Below are 24,143 nucleotides of genomic sequence, written 5' to 3'. Positions count from 1 at the left end.
TTGTCCATGTTAAACATGTTATCTCTACCAAAAAGTAAAAATTTGCATCGATTTGTGTGTGTCATTCAACTTTAGTCCCCCAAAAGTACAATTGGTAATCTGTAAGAGCCTATATTTGCATGCTCAAGATATTGATTACTGATAAATTAACCTCTATTTTTGCGTTTGATGCACTTGTTATTGTGAAATTAACCCATGTTTATTCCCGTGAGTGGACAACGAGTTTGTATAGTAGCAAGAAGAGCTATGGTCGCATATGCAGGGAATACGGTTGTAAAAACATGGTTTCAGTTAAAAGTAACATCTTATCACTAAAAGAAAAGACCCCTAGATTCAATAAAAAATAACCCCTGTAACAAAAACTCAAAATAACCCTGTAACTCAGCTTGGACCTTTTTATTCACCTAGCATAGACTTCGTTATAGCACCTATAGCTTAGGTCTTTTTATTAGCTAGCCACACCATTTGTTCAAGGTGTGGTCAACCTTACATAAAAGTTTAATAAAATTAGGTCTTCTTTTGGACTTATTTTCAGTTCAGTTTAGTTGATCAGTTAAGCTAATTTCAGTTTAGTTCTTCTCTCTACAATTCAGTTCACTTAAATTCAGTTCATTTCAGTTATTACATCTGAAAAGATTGGACTAAACTAGATTAGACAAGTTCGCAGGATATCAATATTCTTCATTGATGAACTTATCTAGACAAACTTATTAGATGAGGTTAAATAAATCTCTATCTAGCAGTTAGATACATCTAACACAAGTTTTCGTGTAACAAATATTGTTTGTGTATGTACATATATTGTTTATGCGTATTTCATATAACAATAAGAAGCAAAAAACACAAACAATATTTGTTATATACACAAACAATGTTTATTACACAAAAACTTGTATTTAACACATCTACCTGTTAAATGTTTATCATCCCTACTTATTAGATGAAATTGAACATAATCATTCATAATTTCACCTTCTGTGTCTATTCGTGATCAACCTTAAAACAATTTTTCAAAAAGAAATCAGAAAACGCCCTAAATTTTGTTGGTCTAATATGGTCTACGCGCACATTGAACGTATATATATTCGTAAAGCATGATTAAATCTTCACCATCAATTGAATGAAAACTAAATGGGTCAATTGAGACATGTTATATAATCCACCATATCATGAATATGCCCGAATTTCTGTAAAAGCACAAATTAATAGTATCCGAAACAATTATGAACATTGAGAATAATAAAACCAGATGAAAACATATATATGTATAAATTTCTTACTATATTCTCTTTTTGTGTTTGAAAATCTACCCTTAGAATAAAAATCTGATCAGTTTAGATTCGATTCTCACCCTCAAACCAAACACAGAAGATGTTAATATGCTAATCCATGCATGCTAAGGCATGCAATGGACAGAAACAAGAACAAAAACTTTCGTGAAGGTTATCATGAAATCACATGCATATATAGTAGTATATATTGATGATATATGAAGCTTTTATGCTTTGTTCCAAATTTATATTGCAGAGATAGATGTAGGTATTCCTTGATAGCTTTCATGACTCTGACGACTTCAGCATTCATTCACTAAAAGGGTAACGCAACACCATGCATTTTCCCAAAATCATAAAAGAAATAAATTTCTTCTCTTGTTTTTTCTATAAAATATTATAATTTAATGAGCACATTCAGGCATAAAATGTGATCTTTTAACTGTGCTTTAGCTAGTTTTTTGTTTCATTGGAAAAGAGGAGTATAATGTTGTGACTTTTATGTAAAGGTAAACCGTATATATATTGAAATATAAAAAGAATATTTGTGCCTTGACTAAATTATAGGTTGTTTTTGGTGACCTTTATTCTTCTAGTAAATTTGTTAATCCTATATTAATTAGTGCTAATATTTTAATTATTGTTGCAATAAGAATCGTGTATGTGTATAATTTAATTTACTTCAGGATACATAGGGGTCAAGGGGTGGAAGTCTATTCCAATTTTATGGTCAAATTTGGGTCTTTAATCTCTTGATAGTTAAGTAGTATATATATTAGAAAAATACTATTTATTGATTTATTGACAAAATATGTTCAAAAAAATCAATTTCTATGATTCATATAAATACTTCCTCTACTTTTTAGTTGTATACCTAAATATCTTAACGCGTTTGTCAACAAATAACTTTGGACATGGATAATATTTATAATTATGGATAATTAAAAATTACTATAAGATTGATATTATGAAACTATATAATTACAAGATTATGGTTTTTCCTATGTATATATAATAAAAGGAGTTCAAAGTGGAGAATATGAATAATCAGTTGTCTGTACAAGTAAAAATATAGAAGAAGTATGATGAGATAAAAAGATGGTCAAAGTTGAATCATGGATATCTTGAGACAGAAACTAGGATGAAAAATAAAAAGGAATTAATTTTTATATAAGCTAATGAAATATTTAAAATGTTGGATCTCTTAAAAGAAACTTTTTAACTTGTTCTTCAAGTTATATGTTTTTAATCCTTTAATTGTCCCTCTAAAAGTATAATTTTGGATGTCGATCACCTTGCACTAATTAATCCTCTTAACAGGTTTTTGTAATTGAAACGGTGGTATCCTTTTAGATTTTTCGTGGAAATTTTGATTACATTTTCCTGATTATAACACTCTTTTTATTATCTAAAAAAAAAACAGCTTCACAGCTTCTATCTTTGCATGGGTCATTATTGTCAAAGGACCAACTCAACCAAAAGCTTAACCTTATGGTTGAAGCCCCAATAATAGATTTATACTCTATCACGCCCCCTCACGCAAGAGCCCTTTGGGGCTTGAAGTGTGGATGTAGCACAGGTCTCCCTCATATCTAGCGCTAAATATTCCACTGAGAAAGAAGGGGTGGATGTGATTTGAACCCGTGACCTTTTTGTCACGCTGGCTCTGATACCATGTCAATTTTTAGATTATATGAAAATGGGTCTGAGTAGCCCAATAAGGAGGAGGAGAGTTTAGCCCACTTATAAGTTAGGAGGTTCCATCCTAGAACCAATTGATGATAGGAGGAGTAACTCCTAATCTTAAAAAGTGACTTATTCTCTCCTCTTTCTCCAATGTGGGACACTCACAATTGGGTATTTTAATGAGTTTCAACACCCCCTCACTTGTGAGTGTCCTTAGAAATTCAGAGCTAACTGGAAAGGTCAGATAATAATCCTCGTAGGGGCTGGACATCCTATCGAGGTAAATCCTTATCCAGTAGCGATCAAATACCCAGTTTAGACGAGACTCGCAACCCGGGCTCTTGGTTGAAGCCCCAATAATAGATTTATACTCTATCAATTATATATGCTTTAATTTAGAGTCAAATCTTGTAAATTGTTATCACTTACCACATTTGTACAAGTGTATATAAAGAAGATCTTATTAAATTCGTTTTAATGGATGTTTTCATAGTTTTTGCATAACAATAATGGTTAAAATTGTGTGATTTGATCATGATAAATCAATTAAAAGAGATGGAGGATGTTTCTAGCTTCTTTTAGAGTTACAACACAAAATGTAAAGAGTAATTAGGTCACTTTTTGAAACCAATAACTTAGGGCTAATGTTAAATAGTAAGAGAGATTAGGTGTATAACCAACAAGAAGAACAAAAATTCAAGAAAAAAATATAGATAAAACGACCAATAACTTGGAATTTGGACATTAAATAATGTCAACTTTAAAGTTAGTGGAAGAGAGTTATAATATTTTTTCTAAGGAGGATTTTACATTGACACTTTGAAAATATCTTCTTACACTTGCATAATCATCCATAAATACCTCTACAAAAAGAAGTTACATGAAAAACTCTTCACTTAATAGAATTGAGGAATTGGTATAAGAATCTATTGTACTATTTTTTATTTATTTTTTTTACAAAGGAAAGAAAAGAACTAGGATGAAACTCAGGAATTGGGCCATCCTAAAGCATCCTTTCGGATGATCAAAGAAAAATCATGAACCGAGAAATCAAACCAATATGACAAATTCGAATAAAAATGGCCCCCATTCGCCATCCAATCCGCAGCCAAATTGCCTTCTCTAACACCATAATTGATACGGACCTCTTCAAAGCATTTCAGATCTTCCCCTCCATCTATAATAATCTGCTGTACTAAATGAATGCATTAATATGTTCACTTTTGATGATCATGTGTCAAAAATGGAAAAACAGATTTCCAAATAACCAAAGTCTATCTTGAAAGTATAAATATCATATTCCAATTATATTTGCGTATATAGACTCTAGGCTATGTATATATAGCATATTAAAATGGGATAATGCATGAGAATTATCAGTTTGCATGTGATGTTGCGTAGTCTTTGGAGATAGATGTGAAATTTCGCAGTGGGGACGGAGGAGCAGGAGATTTATTTATTTTTAGTACTAGCTAGATAGTAGAAGTGTAAAACTATTATACTTATTTTAAAGTAAAAATTCAGGTCTAAAAAACTACATGAACATGACTTCTATGAGAGACAACACACAACTAAAGTTCTACCAACCGATCATTGAATGCTAATTTATGAAGAAAAATTGCATAACCCAGGATTTGGTGAATTTTTTTTTATTCAGTACTATCTCAAAGGTATTAAATTAAGATTACATCAGAGTACTATATTAATATATCATTGAATTGTTAGCTAAATATTTTGCGTGTAGGTTTTACTTTTTATGACTATGGAAATCAGTATCCACTAGTCGACTACTGTTAGAGTCTGTTAGTAAATATTAGTAAAATAGGCTGTTCATTATGGTAAATCAGGAAAAAAAGTAATAATTAGAATATATACGTCACATATTTTTTTTATTAGGAAATTAAGTCAGCCAAAAGGCTAACCCCTACAAGGCTACTAGCTTGTAGGAAACACCAACACATTGGTTGGTAAAGCATGCATAGCATGCTAAGGAAATAGCCCAACATAATGTTGGAGCCTTGGGGGTAAGGATCGAACCCCTGACCTCAGGGGCCAAGGGGGAGCGATCTATCCACTTGAGCTAACTCCTATACTTGAATATATACGCCATATTGCTAAGGGTATTTTATTTCGTATACCATTTTTTGTTTCAAAATTTAGTTTGTTCAAAACATGAAAATCGAAAAATATAAAGTAGATTAGGTAGTTTCAAATATGTGCTTAGATGATTAGTTTAAGTTAATTATTCAACTTCTACTTCCAAAAATTTTAAAATAACAATTGGGAAACTGGGAATAAAATCAAATAACCTCTACCTTATAAGCGGTTTGATTTGGGATACAACTTTAAATTTATAGAGACTTTTATCATGGTTTGTGGGCTTTTAGCTAGCTAAGTAGATAATAATAACAATAACGTTCTACTAGTAAGATTTTATTCTTCTCACCTTACTTTCGTTAGATCATTATTATAAATATATATATTTCGTTATTAATCTTTAATAAGTTCAAATAAGTGAAAAGCCGGTGAAAGAAAATGCATCTTTAGTAATTTATAGTCTAATTAGCTTTTAGTCCCTACCATTTCAAAAGAAGTGTCACGTCATATCATAATTTGTTTTAACAAACAAAGACGATTGGCATTTAAAAAGAACTAGTTGTTCTTATTAATATCATTAAAAATTTAAATATACGCACGAAAAATCTTGTATGAGTCATATTTACAATAATCATTTATCGTGAATAGTTGATTTTTCTATGTTTTAATTTATTTTCTTTTTTATGTTTAAAAAAGTATAGTGGTCAATAACACTTGATTTTAGATACTAAGATCTAAAGAACTCTATCAAATAAGTTAGTTGACATCGTAATGATTAATTAGCTTTAATTTCAGATCCAACATGTCAAGTCTTGATCATTTGGTTAGAATGATGATATGTTAATAATTAGTTATTGTATATTTCTTCCGTTTTTTTTACATGTTACACTTTCTATTTTAGGAAGTTTCAAATTAGATGTGACACTTTCATTTTGGGTAATAACTTCTCTCTATCTCTCTCCTACCACATGTTCACATGGATCTCTTTTGTTTTCTTTGTCTGATCTCTATCTCTCTCCTTTCCAAAAAAAGTCCGTAATTTTAAAAGTGTAACATGTAAAAAAATAACGGGTACTTATATCAAAACGGCTCAAATCATCAAATCATATATTTTGGCACTCATCTTTACACAGGTGACTTGAAACACTTGATCATGTCATCAGATGTTACTTTTGAGTATTAGCGTGACCTAATCAATTAAGGATAATTTTTGGTGGTGTCGCAATTTGACAGAGCAAGGAGGGAGAAAATACCTAAATTAGGGGATTATTTTCAAAGAGTTAGGCTTTGTTCTCTTCGACATAAAACAACTTAAATGAATTGAATTGAATTGATTACAACTGAACTGAATTTATTGCAATTGAACTGATTGCATCTGAACTGAATTGAACTTAACTAAATTGAATTGAACTGAAAATAAGTCAGGAAAACAGACCCTTAATGGGAAGACATCGAAAAATATATATGGAGAGACAAAAAGATGAAAAGGGAAGTATTGTAGGAACTAGCAAACAATATTTTTAACACTTTTTTTGTTGTTGAAAAAAGTGGATATTTTCAACTCATCTGTAAATTGTCAAATCGTAAAGACAGTGCTCTATTCCAAGGTCACACGAGTTTAAATGACCTAAACTTCAGTACATACTAGATCTAGTACACAACAAAGACCTATGATTTTGATTTGACCTTATTAATATAATGTTGTAATGACCCCTCTTTTTATTTTTATTTTTTACTTTTACTCGTAGAGTTAGAGATGATTAATGGATAATCATTGATGGAGGAAAAATGAGGCATCAAATGTTCCACTGAAACAGAAGTAGTACTGTAGTAGCGTAGTGCAGGTTTTTCATACCACGGGAGGAGAGAGTATACTTAGAAGTTGAAGTCACTGCTATAATAACTAAACATGGTTATTGAAGAACACTTCTAATTATATTTTCTAAGATTTAACGAGAATCTACTTGGAACTTACCGTGATAACTAAACGTGCATGGTTATTTAAGGTTATTAGATTTTCTTACAAAAGTACAAATAACACAATGCCATTATGTGTTCGCAAAGTTTTATAAAAGATTGTCTGTTAACGTGAGACGAGTTTGTTTTTCCTCAAATTTTCAGTCTCGCTCTTTAATTATGATTTTATGGTTGATAGTTGTGATTTTGGCTATTAGTTATTGTTTTCTGATAAGTAATTATGATATTTTGGTATTTAGGTATTATTGTTTTCTTTACATTAGTTATGATTTTTTTTGGTTCCAATTTTATGCCTAATAGTTTTAGTCTAGAAAATAACTGAAAGATTATAATTATAGCATATGAATAATTATTTATTAGTTTCTTGAGTAATAATGATGCATGATTTTATGGTTATAGTTTTTTTTTGAGGGAATTTATGGTTATTATAGTTTTAATATTTGATTAATAATTATACTTTGAGGGTTGATAGTATGGGAGGTCAACAGTTATGTTTTTAAGGTCATTAGTTTTATTTATTGTATTCATTAATAAACATTGTTTTTGCATTGATTATTTCAAGTCGGCATAACTAATGCTAAAATGCGATAGTTATTTAAGAAATAGAGAATTAGTGCATTAGTTTTTTTTGAGAAAGATAGAATTATTATGGCCAATAAAATGCATTATAATTTGATGTTTATGATATAACTAATATACTTCAGCGCTTAACTAATACTACCTCCGTTTCATATTAATCTACACATTTTGACATTTTACACTATTCACAAATTGCACTTTGACCCTCGTTTGTTATTTATACGTGAATAAAAACATAGTCATGTGGGATCTTGTTAGATTCGTATTAGTATGTATTTTATTAATATGTACTTTTTATAATTTTTACAAATACAAAACTAAAGATATATGTCCTCAAAGTTTTGCATTAGCATGCGTGAAAAGTGTAAGTATGTAGATTAAATTGAAACAGAGATAGTATACTTCAGTGTTTGACTAATATACTCCAGCGCTTAACTAATTTATCCAGAAGCAATTTAAAGCTAGCATAACTAATAGATGCAGACGCTTAACTAATTCTACTGCTGGTTTGATGCACGTGCGTGATGTTAGCATGACATCATCGGTCTCACGTTAACACTAACGTGATACTGTCTCTCCAAAAACGGACTCTTATGTCTTTATGGATACTTATCTTTATTTTTAGGAAAATTTGTCAAAAGAATCCTTTTAAAAGTTCAATTTTGCGAATAAAAACCTTTTAAAGTATTCTTTGCACAAAGAAACCACAAACTCAATTTTTTTTGAAAGATGAAACCTATTCCTATTTTCAGGTGTAGTTTTTGAGATGCATAAGGGTGCTGCTGCAGTTTATGAAAATACGGGGTTGAAGGATAGTAGGGTCAACGCCGAAATCGAGAAAACCACAATGAAAGATGAGAATAGGTTTCATCTTGTAAGAAATTTTAAGTTTGTGGTTTTTTTTTTTTTTTACAAAGAATGCTTTAAAAAGTTTTTTCTTCAAAATTAAACTTTTAAAAGATTTTTTTTTGACAAATTTTTCTAAAAATAAAAATAAGTATCCATAAAGACATAATGGCATTGTGTTATTTGTACTTTTGTAGCATCACATATTTTTGCTAAGAGTTACACTTACCTCATAAAGACAAACACTCCTATGCACCATTATCTTACCTTCAAAAAAAATAAAATTTGGACCATTATTATTTTTTCAACAACCTGTAGGGCTGTAGGACAAGATGGCATTGTGCCATTCTGTGTACAAACTACAGATTACAGAGTGATCCTCCAATTCTCCATATGTGTTCATACAAGTTCCAAAACAAGGTATTTCATATGGGCCACAAAGGACACCTTTCGACACTTTTTCCGGGGTCTGATTGATGGGGCCATAACCATAAGGACAGCAGATGAGTTTCCATTTTTCCTTTGACCCTTAATGTCTCACTCATAACAACCAACTTGAAAAAGAATCTAGCTATAGCGATAAGCTCTTACCTGAACAACTCTTAAGCATAAGGTTTGGGTTCGATTCTCATCACTTTTTATCTTTTTAAGGATAGATATTATGGTATTTTATTCTAGATAAAAGAATTTAGCTATAGCGATGAGCTCTTACTTGGACACCTCTTAAGCACAAGGTTTGGGTTCAATTCTTATCACTTTTAACTTTTAAAGGATAGATGTTATGGTGTTTTCTTCTAAATTGAATCTAGCTATAACGATGAGCTCTTACCTGGACACCTCTTAAGCATACGGTTTGAGTTCGATTCTTATCACTTTCAACTTTTAAGGATAGATATTATGGTGTTTTCGATCTTCTAGATATAAAATTCTCACATATTACTCTCAATTGGTGAGGTTTTTTTGTGGGTTAAGATCTTTTGATTTCTCCACTTAGAGAGTGTTTGATTAGGCGAGAAACATTTTATGGAAAAAGTAAAAGTTATTTTTTGGCTTGGTTTTTTGAAAGGATAGAAAATAATTTTTCAAATGGTAAAAAGTAGTAATTCTAAGGATGGGATGTATTTTCCTACTTAAAGGACTAGTACCACAGTTCCTTCCCTATTTTTTATTGTTTATTTTCCTCTTTCCTACATCCCATCCATCCCGCTCCATGTTCTCTTTCTAAATGTTCATACAAGGGTCTGTTATGTTCACCCTATTTTCAGTCTATATCAACCAAAATAAGTTTAGTCAAGGTCTAATAAGGACTAATAAAGTTTAATAAGTTCAGTTCAGTAAAAATAAAGTTAAAACGCTATCACAAAATAAGGTCTAATAAATTCAGATAAGTACAAATAAGTCTACTTCAATTAAAATGACTTCAAATTAGCAAAAATAAGTTGAACAAAAAACGGCAATATCTAGATAAAATAAACTTATCAACAATTCTATTTTCATTAGAAACGTTTTTTTTTTAATGAAAAATTAATTTTCTTCAATTACATTTCCCACCAAACCAAATGAACCTTCATAAAACTTGTGCTTTATGTGTGTAGTTAATTATCAAAATAACAGAAGTATAACCAGGTGAAGAGATAGTCGGGTAAGAGAACGCCTATTTTTAAATTAAAATTAGGTAATAACAAATTCTATATATTAAAAACAGATTTAGCCCGACAGTAACTAATTTGATTTCTTTCAGTGATTAATTTAATCCATTTAGTGATAGGTCTACTTTCGTATTAAAATTAGATCGTCTCTTTTAATAATTTGTATCAGGTGAAAATGGTCATAACTGCAAGCTGTTAAAGATCGTGCAAAGCAAGTCTATGCACATCACATGGTAACTCTTTTTTTTTTTCTTTTTTTTACATGAATAGGAGCAAAATGAGTCACTTGTTTTTGACCCAATTAGAGAACTTTTGGAAGAAAGTGAGATTGGATTCTAAAATCCAATTTTTGTGCATGTTTTTTATTTTTTCAGTACGAACCATCAGCATATATGGCAGCAGAGGACGAAATCCTGCCAGTTATACACACTACAGACTACAAAAAAAGCAGAAGGAAGCAAGGAAATCTAAGTATAAAATAAGAACTTATATATTTTCCTACTACTTGCTAAAAGAAGCTTCTATATATGCTGAAAGAAGTACTTGGAACTTAAGATTAAATAAGAATTGGCCATAAGTTGTTTATATATATATCATCTGTCTTTCTGAAACCAGTTAAGAATAACGTATAAAAGAAACCCCATGCAACATATAGCAGAGGCAAGCAAAATAGAAACTTGAACCCACATGTAGGAATTGAATGCCTCAGAGACGACTGCATCCCAGGACCACAACCACGCGACTGAGAAACAGGAACCTAAGACCGCACCTACGACCACCTGATCGATCGTGTGGAGCTTTTGCGCGACTCGTAGCCATGACTGCACAATCAAACCCGGAAAAAAACTAAGCATTACAGGGACATATTCTTGAAGAGAGTACAAATAAATGATAAAAGAATCTAGCAAAACGGCCAAGTAATTTTCTCTCTCACCCACTGTATTGACATCAATAGTTCAATACCTGTAATAACGTCAAGTTGGGTTAGATAAACAGGGGCAATATTGTTATTCGAAGTATCTTTCTTTCGACGACCATCAAAACGAAAAGATATATTATGACATTTTCGAAATATAAAGGGTGTTGCATAGAGAGCTAGTTATTATCGTGATAAAAACGCTAGAAGTTCATTAGAGCACATATACCGTGTCTACCAACTACCAAGTAGGAATGAAGTAGGCCATTTACATATGACAAGATATTAGCAGTTTAGCACTTTGTAGTAGTCGTTCACAAATAGGGATTATGAGAAACTCTCGCTCTGTCCCAAATTTGAGTTCTCGTATTATAGTTGTGTAAAATCTATGTACCACACCCACCAAGCCACTCACTCACTCATATTTGTCTCTCCCCTAAATTATTGTCGTTTGCTATAGAAACTTGAATTCAGGACACACAAAAATTATAAGCCAACAATGCATATATTAAGGTTCAAAACAAACGATCAAGTTGATGCCATGGTCCTTACAAGATATGAGCCAAATGCCAGTGAAACAGCAGCAAAGATCACACTGATTTCGTTCACCCCCAGCCATTCCACAACTGCAACAATATCATAGAGATGATAGGTCAAAACAGAGTATTTCTTGCCAAAAAGAATAGTTAAAAACATAGTAAAGTCAAGCACGGTGATAAAATGATTGTACAATAAAACAGCATAATTTTACAGCTTTCGGCAATCAAATCAAATATCATAACAAAATATAGAATTAACATGTGCCAAAAACCACTGGGAACCAGCAGATTTTGCTGATTTTACTAAACAACCACCACTCCTAGCAGCCATGATCAAGATTCTTTCAACACTTAATTTACATCCAGACTGAAGTTCAACAACTAATATTGCCTCCATCAACCACCAAATGATTAATCACATATTAAATTATGATGCTTGCTTTCAACCATGGAAATACATATCTGTTTATGGTCCAATCATCATATATGCTTTGCAAGAGAGAGAAGTTTTTTTCTATGAAGAATCGTTGTGGTATTTCCTCTTTAGGTCATACTTTCACTTCCCTCTTTAGGAGCTTCAATTTCTTCATAAAGCAGAATAAGCTCCATCAATATACTTCACACTCATCTCTGCATTCTTGGGCCCTCCTGAAATTTGGATGAGCAGTCCACATGATCTAAAAAAAAACAATGAAGAGATACAGGTCCCCATAGTTTCCGGAGATGCCTGAAGGAGACGAATTTTTTTTTCTGAACAGACGGAAGAGCACCTCCAACAGTAGCACTGGAAAATCCTCCTCAAGAGTTGCTACTGATGGCCCGATATCAGCAAACACTCACCATATCCAGTCCTAAATGATTGTTCCTCCTACCATTCACTATTTTCTAAAAGAAATAAAAATGAAAGACATATTCCCATTCTTTAAATTCTTTTAAATCAACTTTAAGTCCCACATTCCTACACACCAAATTGCCAACTCTAATTCCTGAGCCCGACATATAGTTTCTGATTAATTAAAGCTATCTCCCTCAAATCTCAATGCAAAATGTCATCCTGACGCAAAAAGGCTATTGCCAATTGACTTCAAATAAATAAAAATAGAAAGAATAGAACAATCATCTTCTTATTCACAATACCAAGAAAAGGAACACACTTAAAATGAGCCATTTTAATTTAGTTCACTGCATTCCAAAGTCAAAAATATAGCAAATCTCCTGGCTCTACTTGAAATGTACACTTGCCAAAGATTGATCCCTGGGATAAATAGGGAAAACAATTGGACTTTCAACTAGTCATTGTAGAGGAAAATCAGCCAAAATAGGCTACACTTGAATTGCAATAGCCTGAGAGTTACATCAACTTGGATGATGCAAGAAAGGAAGTATGAGCTAGATTTGATTAGAGAAAGACCCAGATGATAAAGAGTCAATTACCGAGGGTAACCGTTGGGGTATTCTGCACGACAGTTACCTTTCACCAACGTCGATCCTTATAAAGCTTTAAGGTAAGATAGAGCTACAGAATGTGAAAGCGGGATCAATTCACAGTAAAACTGATGGTATATAAATTTTGATAAAAGGTGGTGGGCATAGAAGGCATTAGAGAGCTGTAATGTTAGGTTCCAATAGTTAGCATTGGGAAGAGAAATATAGAGTTGAGCTAGGGTAAGTAGAGTTGAATTCATTGTCTAGCTATCTGGAAAAGCACGTGTACAGAATACAGAATACAGAATACAGAATACAGATACATAACCTAGTGTTAGACGCTGTACTATATTTAGACAAGAGTGCAAGGAGCCAAAAACACAGGATTCTAAACTTCATGTACAAGACAGCTTCATAAAAAATAATCTACAAATAAAAAGGCGAAGGTTCTTTTGTAGCTCTAAGGCCCAAAGCCAACTACTTATTTTCCGAGGAGACAAAACAAAAGAAGGCCCAATTTCAATATAATGGTCCAATGACCAATAGTATCCTTTAAGCCTCCATCAATAGTAAAGCTGCTTCAAGTAGTGGTTTCTTAAGCCTGTCTATTTTGCTCTTTCACCTTCTCTCCCATCTTTACTTGTGGTTTACAGGGGGATCCAAGTGTCCGGTTATAAGCTCACATTCTAACATATCCTTGTCATGTGGTGGCAACAAAGTTACAGCAGCAGAAGTGCCAAGTCTGTCTGACTGACATAAACCATAGTTTTGACTAAAAAGATGAATATTAACTTTGGAACTTGAAAAAATTGTTGAAACTGGGGAATGCTATCGACTAGTGTAATACCATATACACTTGTCATCAATGTTCATTGTCTTAACAGGCCTTTTCGAAACATTTCTCAATTTGTCCTGAAGAACTCCATGTTCCTTGGTTATTAACTAAAATACTCACAACTCATAAGTTTGCAAATTAACATAAGGTTGTGTTAAAATCATAATGCAGAGCAATAGGCACATGTGGAGGAAGAGATAGTTACTTTTCGAAGTTAACACGTGTTACAAGCCCTAAATTTTAACTAGAAAATAGCATCAAACATCAACTAGGAACATAGATATGGCAATCACAAACACAGTAACATAGATATGTTAATTAGTTTTCTTCTTAATTACAAGATTTAGAAAAGATTAAAGAGACTTACCTGACAAAATGACAAACACGACAGCAAAAAAGATGGACTGCGCATGGGATGATGGCATGCCAGGATCAGATCTCAGGTTTGCCGTAGGACGCTCTTGATTTAATATCCTTTTTAGAGTAACAGAGAGCGCAGAATTAAGAACAGAACCCATGGCAACCCACACGGCTTCAGCATCATGTCTCCAGAGGAGGACGACACCAAATAGAACAGCGATGAGCCACTTGCTCTGCATATTAGTGATACTACAAAGAATTAGTGACCTTGCATCCATTTTGTTATTAGCCAAGACATTTGTGATTAAAAATTGTACTCTCTATTCATACAAAGCAAGTTCAAATACATAATATCTTAACAACATAATTCCCCTTCCTTACTCAAGGCATGTTCTTTCTTCAAATTCGATTATTAATTTCCTTTAGGATGCCAACAAATTGGAATAGCTATTGAAGATAAAGCTACATCATCAGCTGTTGTATCACCAGCATCAGCATCAGCACCTGAGTCAACTAACTCAGCATCAGCAGCACCTGGGTTAATTAGTTAGCTGACGCATAAATGCTAAGCTGATGTGTATTAACTACTTCCTGATTTAATGGAAGTTAGAGCATGTTCTCTTCGGCATAAAACAGTTGAACTGAACTGAACTAAATTGAACTGTATTGAATTGAACTGAAGTGAAATGAATAGTGATATGTGAGAGTAAAAGTATTGTCTAGAGCTAAAGTGAATTGAACTGAACTGAATTGAATTGAACTGAACTGAAAATAAGTTGGGGAGAACAGACCCTTAGTTGTATTAGTTAGAAAGAGTTATTACACCTGTTTATTGTAATAATATCAAGGTATATATACCTTGCTTAGCTCATTTCTGTAATCATCTAACACTTTACAGAAAGAAAGAAATGAAAGCTCTCTCTTCATTGAGTTCATTCTCTCTATTTTCTCCATTCTCTTGTTCTTAAGTTCTGAGAATTATTACAATAGCAGGAGCATATAACACTCGACAGAAGCGAACGAAGCACGAGGATATTAACGGACGATCACCGGAGATATACTCTTGGTACATACACCATACTTTGGTATAAAGGATTTCATATCCTTATGACCTTATTGGTGTACTAACGTACGAAATTTAGTGTACATATGCAATTTTTGCACCCTTTCACAGTTTCACCTAGCAATTAGGATACAATTTCATGGGATAAGTCCAAATTTCTCAAATTGATATACTCTTGAAATCGTTGAGTTTACCATCAACATTAGTTATGCAAAATTCAGCATATTAGCGTGATAAATTGCTCTACTTTCCAAAGATTTAAACTAAAAAATGAAGGTAAAACTATGTAGAAACAAACTTATAACAAAAATTAATTAGCACGATTTTACATAAAAAGTAAATCAAAATTAGGAGAGAAAACTCACAAGTTTATTAAGAGTGGCTTCAAATTCAGGAGAAACAAAATTAGAGCGAAATTTAGAAGACCCACCAATTAAAATCTCCTGCTCAAGAACACTGGGATTTTCTTCACCATCTTCTGATCCTAAAGCTGGGATTTTTAAGATCCTTTCACCCATTAATCTTCTTTTTTTTCTAATTCTGGAAACTGGGTATTTTCCAGAAAGAAAATCACGGGAAATTGAAAGTTCTTTAGAAAAACAACAATGGTGGAAGGAAGAAGAATTGGTAAAGAGGTTAAATTTAAATTTGGTAGGAGAAGTTAAATTTGGGAAATGGGTCAAGCAATTTACCGTTGACATGGAGGTTTAGCTCTTTAAGGAACAAAGAATTGGAGCTCAAAATTGTTTAAAATGAGAAAAGAGTAGGTGCGAAATAACACGAAACCCATTTTAAATGTCTTATTGTTGATTTTTTCATTTTTTGGTAGGTTATGAGAGGATGATGACTGATGAGTGCGTAGAAATCATCAAGTGACAAGTACCATTACATGTTGCATTGGTGCTAATTGTTGTTTGAGTGTTGGGCTAAAACATCGGAGACCTTTCAATTTCTCTATCAAAAATCAAAATCAGTTATGTGACTCCTCCAGGTTATATACTTATACTTGCTTCAAATTTTTTTTTGTCACGAATCGATAATAGAAAAAAAAAAACCATTATAATATAATATACATATATATATATATGGTAAAAAGGAGTGGTCCGGAGTACGCTCGAATCTTAATGGGCCAGACACTTGAGAGTGAGGGAGAATGATAAGTGGAATCTCTACCCTCAAAGTGCCTCTAGTGGGGATTGAACCCCCCAGGGTGCTCTCCTTACCACTAGACCAAATACTATTTGGTTATAATATACTCCCTCCGTCCTCTATTAGTTTACCCCTTTCTTTTGCACAGAGTTTTAGGAGGAATAGTTTTGTGGGGAATACGAAGAGAGAGAAGATTATTTATACTTAAAGTAGAATATATGTGATGAAAAGTTTGTGGTCCCATTCCAAAAATAGGAAAAAAAAGAAAGGGGTAAACTAATAAGGGACACCCTTAAAAGGAATAGGGCTAAACTAATAGAGGACGGAGGGAGTAATATATATGTACAGTGAACATATTAAGGATATTTTATGTTGTATTTGATGTTTAAAAATATAGGGTGTATTAGACATAGGGGTGATAATGAGCCTGACAAGCTCGCGAACAGCTCGGGCTCGGCTCGATCAAAACTCGGCTCGAGCTCCGTTCGAGACTTGAACGAGCCGAGTCGAGCTAGGCAAAGCTCGGCTCGTAAAGCTCGTGAACAGCTCGATTACTATTTTATACTAAAAAAATATTTTATATTAAAAAATTGTTTATATATTATAAAATTACGGGAAATTTTCTCAGGTACCTCCGAGGTTTGCCGTAATTCCCAAATTACCCCCCACATTTGGGGAATTCCTCAGATACCCCTGAGGTTTGTGTCTGTGCTCAAGATACCGTTACTATAGATGGAAAACCTAATGCCGTTAGGTTTTTCTCTCCTTCTCCCCTATTTCCTTTTTCTCTCCCCAACCATCATCCTCCATTGATGAACATGGAAGCTTACTCTCTCCTCCCAACCCACTCTAAAGCCCTAACCACCCAATCCCCACCACCTCCCCTTCCCCCACCCCTCCCCCACCCCCGCAGCCCCCCACCCCCTGCCAGCCGCAACCCCCATTTTCGCAATCTCTGTCTCCTCTATTTTTCCAAAATCCCAAATCTCCGACTAAAGAAGATCGATTTTTCTCTGGCCTGCTAACTTCACTGTTCGATCTTCTTCGTCGGGCATCGATTTCGACACTGCTCATTAACTAAACTGAACTGGGCATCGATTTCGACTGGGTGGGGAAGGGGTGGGGTCGATTTCGACAGGGTTCTAGGCGTCAATTTGGACGGGGTAGGGTGGGGGAGGGGTGGGGTTCTCGCGACGGGGTGGGGGAGGGGGGCAGGATGCGGGGGGGCAGGCTGCGGGGGATGGGGGAAAAGGGGGGTTGCTGGGGTGGTGGGAGGGTGGGGAGGAGGGCTGCTGGGGTGGTGGGAGGGTGGCGGAGAAGGGCTGCAGGGGTAGGGGAGAGGTGGGGGGGAAGGGGAGGTGGTAGGGGTTGGGTGGTTAGGGTTTTAGAGTGGGGCGGGAGGAGAGATAAAGCTTTCATGTTCATCAATGGAGGACGATGGCCTGATGGGTGGAGAGAGAAAGAAAATTGGGGAGAAGAAGAGCAAAACCTAGCTAACGTCGTTACGTTTCCATCCATAGTAAGGGTATCTTGAGCACAAACACAAACCTCAGGGGTATTTGAGGAATTCCCCAAATGTGGGGGGTAATTTGGGAATTACGCCAAACCTCAGGGGTGCCTGAGGAAATTTTCCTAAAATTATTTATATATGTTAAAAATTATATTAAGTATTTCTGTTAAGATATTAACTAAGGTATATAATAGAAGAAAGATAAAAAGAAAAGGTAAAAACAATTAAAATGAAAAATAAAACAAATTCTAAACGAGCCTAAACGAGCTCACGAGCCGAGCTCGAGCCGCAAATTCTAATGACGAGCTCGGCTCCCCCCAAGCTCGGGCAGCTCACAAGCCGAGCCGAGCCCATGAAAAGTTAAAACGAGCTCGAGCCGAGCCGAGCCCATGAAAAGTTAAAACGAGCTCGAGCCGAGCCTAGTGCTATTCGGGCTCGGTTCGGTCGATAAACACCCCTAATTAGATACCTCAGTGCAACCACATAGTGAAATGATGTATCACCGGGTGAATTATTCACCAGACACTATATATACCGCACTTTCGCGGAAGAAAATATACATAACAAGTACAACAATAACAGTCTCTCAATCTTGCTTGGATCTTCTTGTATTACAACACAACTCAATTATACTGTTTTTCATTTCTTTTCAATTTCGCACCAAGAAAGAAAACCCTACATGTAATAAAGAAGTAAGTTTCGAGTGGCATAGTATATAATTTAGCTTTCGAGCAAATTATAACATGATCTATACAAGAATAAGAGACTCCATTTAAATGTAAGAAAGCCAATTTGAGAATATTATAATCATAGTTGTGCTTCAGACTCTCAGATATTGAGTAATACAAGAAAATTGATTGTTCAATAAATCACAATTTCGATTTCTTTTTCTTCTATGGTAAACAATATGGATTAGAAGAAGTCTTGTGTGAGATTTTCTAAGTCAAACGAATACCTGACTGAGGCGGTTTTCAGTTTTATACATATTTTTACCAGTTTATATATTTGTTATTAGTTTATAAGTTTATACATATTTGTTGTGAGTTTATAAGTCAATTTATGCATATGTTATAAACTGATATGTAATAGGTATAAACAGATTACAAGTATGAAGCATACATGCAAGTGAATAACTATTAAAAAAAATTTAAATTAATCATGGTTAAGTTAGACATAATTTTAAATGCTGTATTTAGCCTTTTTTATTGCTGTATATAGCACTTATGTTAATTTAATGTGCGTGTAGTACGCTATGACACATTAATTAGCTTATCGAATAAACTTCATATCTTTATAACATATTTTGATTCATTCATGTTTTAAATGTAACATCAGTCAATTAGCAATCGTTTTAATATCCCAGTACCAACCATACATAGGTTGTTTAATTTTACAAGACAAACATTCAAAACACACACATAGTTCTATAGGATTACTTGTATATAGATACTTCATCACCTCCTTGGACGAACCAAATTCATCTCTAAGAGAGGAAAACTTTGAAAGAAATTATCTTTCTTCAATCACCTTGCTTAGATGAAACATCCCATTTCATAGGCCACCAGAGTTTTCTCTGTTTCTTATTTCCCTTGCCCTTTTCCAAAGCTCAACGTTCCTCATTCTCGCAAAAATCTTGCTGATAAGGAAGAGTTTGCGCGATTGTTGCGCAATTGTGCTAGCAGTCGAAGGATTCTTGCTTAGAACAATGGCATAACCATCTCCATATGATTCAATTCCTTCTGTTAAAAGCTGCCAGAACAACCCACCAGCGGCTGCACCTCCTCTCTTAGCTGATGAGTATATCTTGCTGTAGACACTAGCGAATAGTTGATCCCTCTGATAAGTATTGAATCCAGGATCTTTCTCTGATTTTCCAAACTCTGCTAATAGTAATGGCTTGTGGAGAATGTTTTGAGAATCTTCAATGTGAGATGTTAGCCAGTTGTTTACAAATGCGAGCTCTGATTGAGCATTTATGTTGGACAACCTGTTGATAGATCAGGAAATCAGAAATCAGAATACATGTTTCTGATACTAGTAATTGTAGTAATTGACATTTTCCAATCCTATGTGTGGAACAGTATCATGGGAATTATTTAGAAACCATTAAACCAATGCAGAATGGCATTTTCAGAACTCTGAACAAAAGTAAGGTAAATAGCTCAATGAACCGGAGAAATTTTGTTTGAAGATGATTTACCATTGATCGGGATATGCATGAACTGTTGCAAAATCAATCCCGGGGATTTGGTTGTTGGCAATGAAATCTGTACCAATGTTCAAGTTTGGATTATTATGCAGCTTCTCGGGATGAGATGATCCGTAGAATCCTTCTAAACCAGCTTCAAGCAAGTGGTTTTTGTCTATTGACTTAACATGAGCAGCCATCTCGGTGATCCATGCCTATATTCAACAACTCTTGTTAGAGCACTCTATATCATATTTGACAACTCAACTCAAAACTTTGTAAAGTACATGTCCTATGAATGTACAAAAACGCAATATTCATTTTGTCCATGATCAATAGTCTTATAGATGGATGTTTAGAAATTAGTAGTAGTTGTCACCTTTCTACATTGGTAACATTATCATTGAATCCCTAATATGTCGCCGTTCACATAAAATGATTGGAACATTATTGTGATGGAGTATACTACCATTTGCACTTTCACTTCCTACAAATTAGAATGATCGAAAGAATTCTGGACTTTCAGTATTCTTTGTATTAGTTTTCTGTTGCATAGATTGTAATACTACCTACTGAAGATTCATATAGGAGTACCAATTACAGTTAATTAGAGGTTCAAGAGAATGATCAAAATGCAAGAGTAGGAGTACTAGTTAGTGGAGTAGTAAGTACTAAAGAGTAAAGAGTGCCTTTCAAAAAGAAAAAAGTACTAAAAGAGTGAACTCCACAGATTTTGGTGGAGCATGATGTAGTAAGTTTTTTCACGAAAAAGTAGCTAGCATACTCAGTGTCGGCAGGCAAACTTAAAATTTTCACGAATAAGTTTTGTTGCAACTTTCTTTTTCCCGTCTTTTTGGTTAGAATTCTCAACCAATGACCTAATGATATTCTTTTTCCTGCTAAAACTTGGCTAGTGATGGAGCAGTAAATTCAATTTAACCATTCACACATATGATCTTAGTTCTATTTTCACTATATGATTTTAGTTACTCCCGTCTCCCGTGCACTGGTAACTAGGAATGGAAATGTATGAGGGATTATCCATCATTCACTTAACACGGTTTTATTAATCGGGTGAAAACTCGAAATAAACGGATGAAAAGCGGGTGAGATTTTTTTTCTCCACCACCCGACGCATCACACGCTTAACACTCATCTGTCATCTATATTATCAATTACACATGTTTATGTACTTACTTTATTAAATTTTTAATACATATGTATATTATGTCATAATTTTTTATAAAAATTGTTATATATCTCTTCATCCATTAACCACCCGACCCACCCGTTTACCCGGCGAATAACGGATGGATGGATGCGAGTGATGGCTTATGCGGGTGATGGATGGATGCGGGTGGAGCTACACCCGCCCCCGAACCCAATCCATTTTCATTCCTACATGTAACCATGGTTGTAATTACGAAATCGAAAAAAAAAAAACAAAACAAGTGACAATTTTACAGTTTCTTTGACTTTACTCATAAAGAGTAGTAGGAAGACACACAAGATTCAATTCAGGTCTTAAATACCACATATACCTGGCTATACCACCTTATTAGGTAAGTGTGTTAGTTATATCTTTAACTTTGGGATACATATATCAAGGATGTCTTGGCCTAGTGGTTAAGATTGAGGTACTGGGAACGATAGGTTACAGGTTCGAATTACCCTTCCCCTTTTTTGTAATGTCTTCGTGGCTCATATGAATCAAGAAAACTTTGGGGTACATATCAAAACGTCCGAAAAAGAAAATTTGACAACACGGTAAAACAATTGGACTAATACAGCTGAAATTTTGATGTCAAAAAAAAAAGTAACAGTTATAAACAGGGGAAACAGAGAGATGAAGAATGAGTGCAAGATTAGACCTGAATGGTTTTTCCAGAAGGATCTGATGTACACCTAGGTTCATTCATAAGCTCCCAAGCCATAATTGTTGGGTCATTCTTGTATACAACTCCATTTACAGTGTTATGCCTGTTCAGAACAGTCTGCAAAAGAGCATATTTAGAGGAATTTCACAACAAAAAAAGAAACACTTCAAATTGTCAAATATATAACCCCAGTCTATGTTACTCAGATACGGATTGAGTTCAAGTGTCCGACTCGACTATTTTGTAGAAAAAGGTCAATTTTTTAGTTTAAAATGAAGTATCTAAGTAAAGTGTCGTGTCGAACACGACAAGACATCATGTTATTGAGGTAGATGAAGATGTCGGAGTAACATTGAACCCAATAAGATTGTCAGGAATCAGATTAATAGAGAAAAAATTGTAATTGAGTTGATAAATATATTAACCTTGATATGGTTCTTGTAAAATCCCTTAACAACAGGGTTAGTAAAGAAATCATCATCAGAAGTAAGATATTGGCCTTGATTCTTAGCCCAGTTTACATATTGCTTCTTCCCTCCCATGCTTTCGTAGTTATTTGCAAAGCTTAATATAAGCTTTATTCCATATTTTCTGGCCTCAGCTATCACAAAATCCAGCCCCTATTAGAAAAAAATCATTATTATAAAGCAATTGTCTCACACACATCTAAAATAACAACAATTGAGAAATAGAGAGTCATATTTAATTCCTAAGATTAATAAAACAATCTAGCTAATCCCATATAATTGACGGTACATTGCATTACTGCCATGGCATAATTAATGTCCATGAGATACATCTGTTTTTTCCGGGGAAAACTATTTTCCTCGCCTTCTTCAATTTGATTTTGATCAGATTAAGGAAGGAAAAATATGGGTTAAAAAGGAAATGGGAAGTCACATTTTCCCCACTCTATCAAATAATAATACAAAAGTAAACCAAAGAAAGGAAAATCAATCTATAATTCAATTTCCCTATAAAAAACTATTTTCCATCCAAACAAACACACCTTTAAGGGTCTGTTCTCTTCGGCATAAAATAACTGAACTGAACTGGACTTATTAGAGCTGGGCTGAACTTAACTTAACTTAACTGAAAATAAACTGGGAAGAACAGGCTCTAAGACCTGTATTAGTGGGTTAGATGGCATTACGTCCGTCCAGTCCTAAGCCTGGCATAAAAGACGGTACCAGGCAGGCACGCACAACATAATATAGTAGCGTGCCTGCCGTGCTTGGACCGTATTTTTGGATGGGAAAACACGATACGATACGACACGACATATGGGACTTCTACGAATATAGTAAAACACGAAAGAGTGAATAAAAACCTGGAACACATGCTCATCGTAGGAGCCAGGGGAGAGTTGGAGGGCACGATCGCCACCATCGTTAAAAGCCCAAGTTCTAGCGACTGAAAGCGAGTGAGAGGAAGCCTCATGGAAGACATTGGAGACAAAATGGCGTTGAGAAGGATTAGAAGCCATGTACATGAGCCAGTAAGCATTGAATCCATTTGCATAGTAAGGAGATCCATTTAACAGAAATCGAGTTCCTCTTACTCTTATGAAATCATTGCCTACTCTTCTTCCATTTGCTTCAACTTTGAAGAATAAATGACATTGTTGGATTACTAGTAAAATTGTGAGAAGCAAGTTTAGGTGTTTCATTGTTTTGTTTTTCTCTAGAAAATGCAAATGAGGAAGTTGAGAGTGTATAATGGAAAGTAAAGGGAGGTTGGTTTTTGTTAGAATTTAGAAGTGGGTAGGAAAAGTGAAGAGACATTTAAGCCTTTTTATGAATGGTATAAGGGATATCTTACCTTATGGTTTTTACTTTATTCACTGTTGCAGGATCCCTAACTTATGTGGTTCTCAAGTTTCTGGCTTCTTTTTATGGTTTCTTTGTTTTTAGAATTTTACTCCTTGTATTGATGTACTTAGGAATTGAATTAAATAAATAAAAATTATCAAATTTTGATTAACTTTATTAGGCCCGTACACAAGCCCACATCAAAGGAGAGAGTGATCACATAAAAGTTAGCAAGGTTCCATCCTAAAACCAATTGGTGATAGATAGAGTAACCACCAATCTATTTGTTAGTCGTTCTCTCTCTAATTCTTCAATGTGGGACAATTATTCCTAACTCACATGTGAGCTTTACTCTTAATAACTTT

The 24,143-nt window shown here is 34.1% G+C and overlaps 2 protein-coding genes across 2 annotated transcripts; both read right to left on the bottom strand.

Annotated features, from left to right (window-relative positions):
* Window positions 1-10,645: 10,645 nt before the first annotated feature.
* LOC104895062 (lipid phosphate phosphatase epsilon 1, chloroplastic) lies at window positions 10,646-16,192 on the bottom strand. The gene is made up of 4 exons (XM_010681466.4): window positions 15,609-16,192; window positions 14,188-14,413; window positions 11,574-11,647; window positions 10,646-10,926 (listed from the first exon to the last, which is right to left on the bottom strand). The coding sequence occupies exons 1-4, from the start codon at window positions 15,942-15,944 to the stop codon at window positions 10,699-10,701; spliced, it is 864 nt and encodes a 287-aa protein (XP_010679768.1). The 5' UTR covers window positions 15,945-16,192; the 3' UTR covers window positions 10,646-10,698.
* A 2,998-nt stretch (window positions 16,193-19,190) lies between these two features.
* On the bottom strand, window positions 19,191-23,816 carry LOC104895061 (mannan endo-1,4-beta-mannosidase 7). The gene is made up of 5 exons (XM_010681465.4): window positions 23,298-23,816; window positions 22,393-22,587; window positions 21,962-22,084; window positions 20,103-20,305; window positions 19,191-19,889 (listed from the first exon to the last, which is right to left on the bottom strand). Exons 1-5 carry the CDS (start codon window positions 23,634-23,636, stop codon window positions 19,454-19,456), a joined length of 1,296 nt encoding a protein of 431 aa, XP_010679767.1. The 5' UTR covers window positions 23,637-23,816; the 3' UTR covers window positions 19,191-19,453.
* Between the last annotated feature and the right edge of the window lie 327 nt (window positions 23,817-24,143).

Source organism: Beta vulgaris, chromosome 6, assembly GCF_026745355.1.
Source record: "Beta vulgaris subsp. vulgaris cultivar EL10 chromosome 6, EL10.2, whole genome shotgun sequence".
Taxonomy (NCBI): Eukaryota; Viridiplantae; Streptophyta; class Magnoliopsida; order Caryophyllales; family Amaranthaceae; genus Beta; species Beta vulgaris.
This window is presented reverse-complemented; position numbering and strand designations above follow the sequence as displayed.

Excerpts from the sequence above, each read along its gene's own strand:
- LOC104895062 (XM_010681466.4), bottom strand. The coding sequence starts at position 15,944 with ATGTCAACGGTAAATTGCTTGACCCATTTCCCAAATTTAACTTCTCCT. Across the intron at positions 14,414-15,608 it reads AAGCCACTCTTAATAAACTT|AGCAAGTGGCTCATCGCTGT; the intron begins GTGAGTTTTCTC and ends ACTAATATGCAG. Across the intron at positions 10,927-11,573 it reads TGGCATTTGGCTCATATCTT|TCATGGCTACGAGTCGCGCA; the intron begins GTAAGGACCATG and ends TTGATTGTGCAG.
- LOC104895061 (XM_010681465.4), bottom strand. The coding sequence starts at position 23,636 with ATGAAACACCTAAACTTGCTTCTCACAATTTTACTAGTAATCCAACAA. Across the intron at positions 22,085-22,392 it reads TTTACAAGAACCATATCAAG|ACTGTTCTGAACAGGCATAA; the intron begins GTTAATATATTT and ends GCTCTTTTGCAG. Across the intron at positions 20,306-21,961 it reads CTTCTGGAAAAACCATTCAG|GCATGGATCACCGAGATGGC; the intron begins GTCTAATCTTGC and ends TGTTGAATATAG.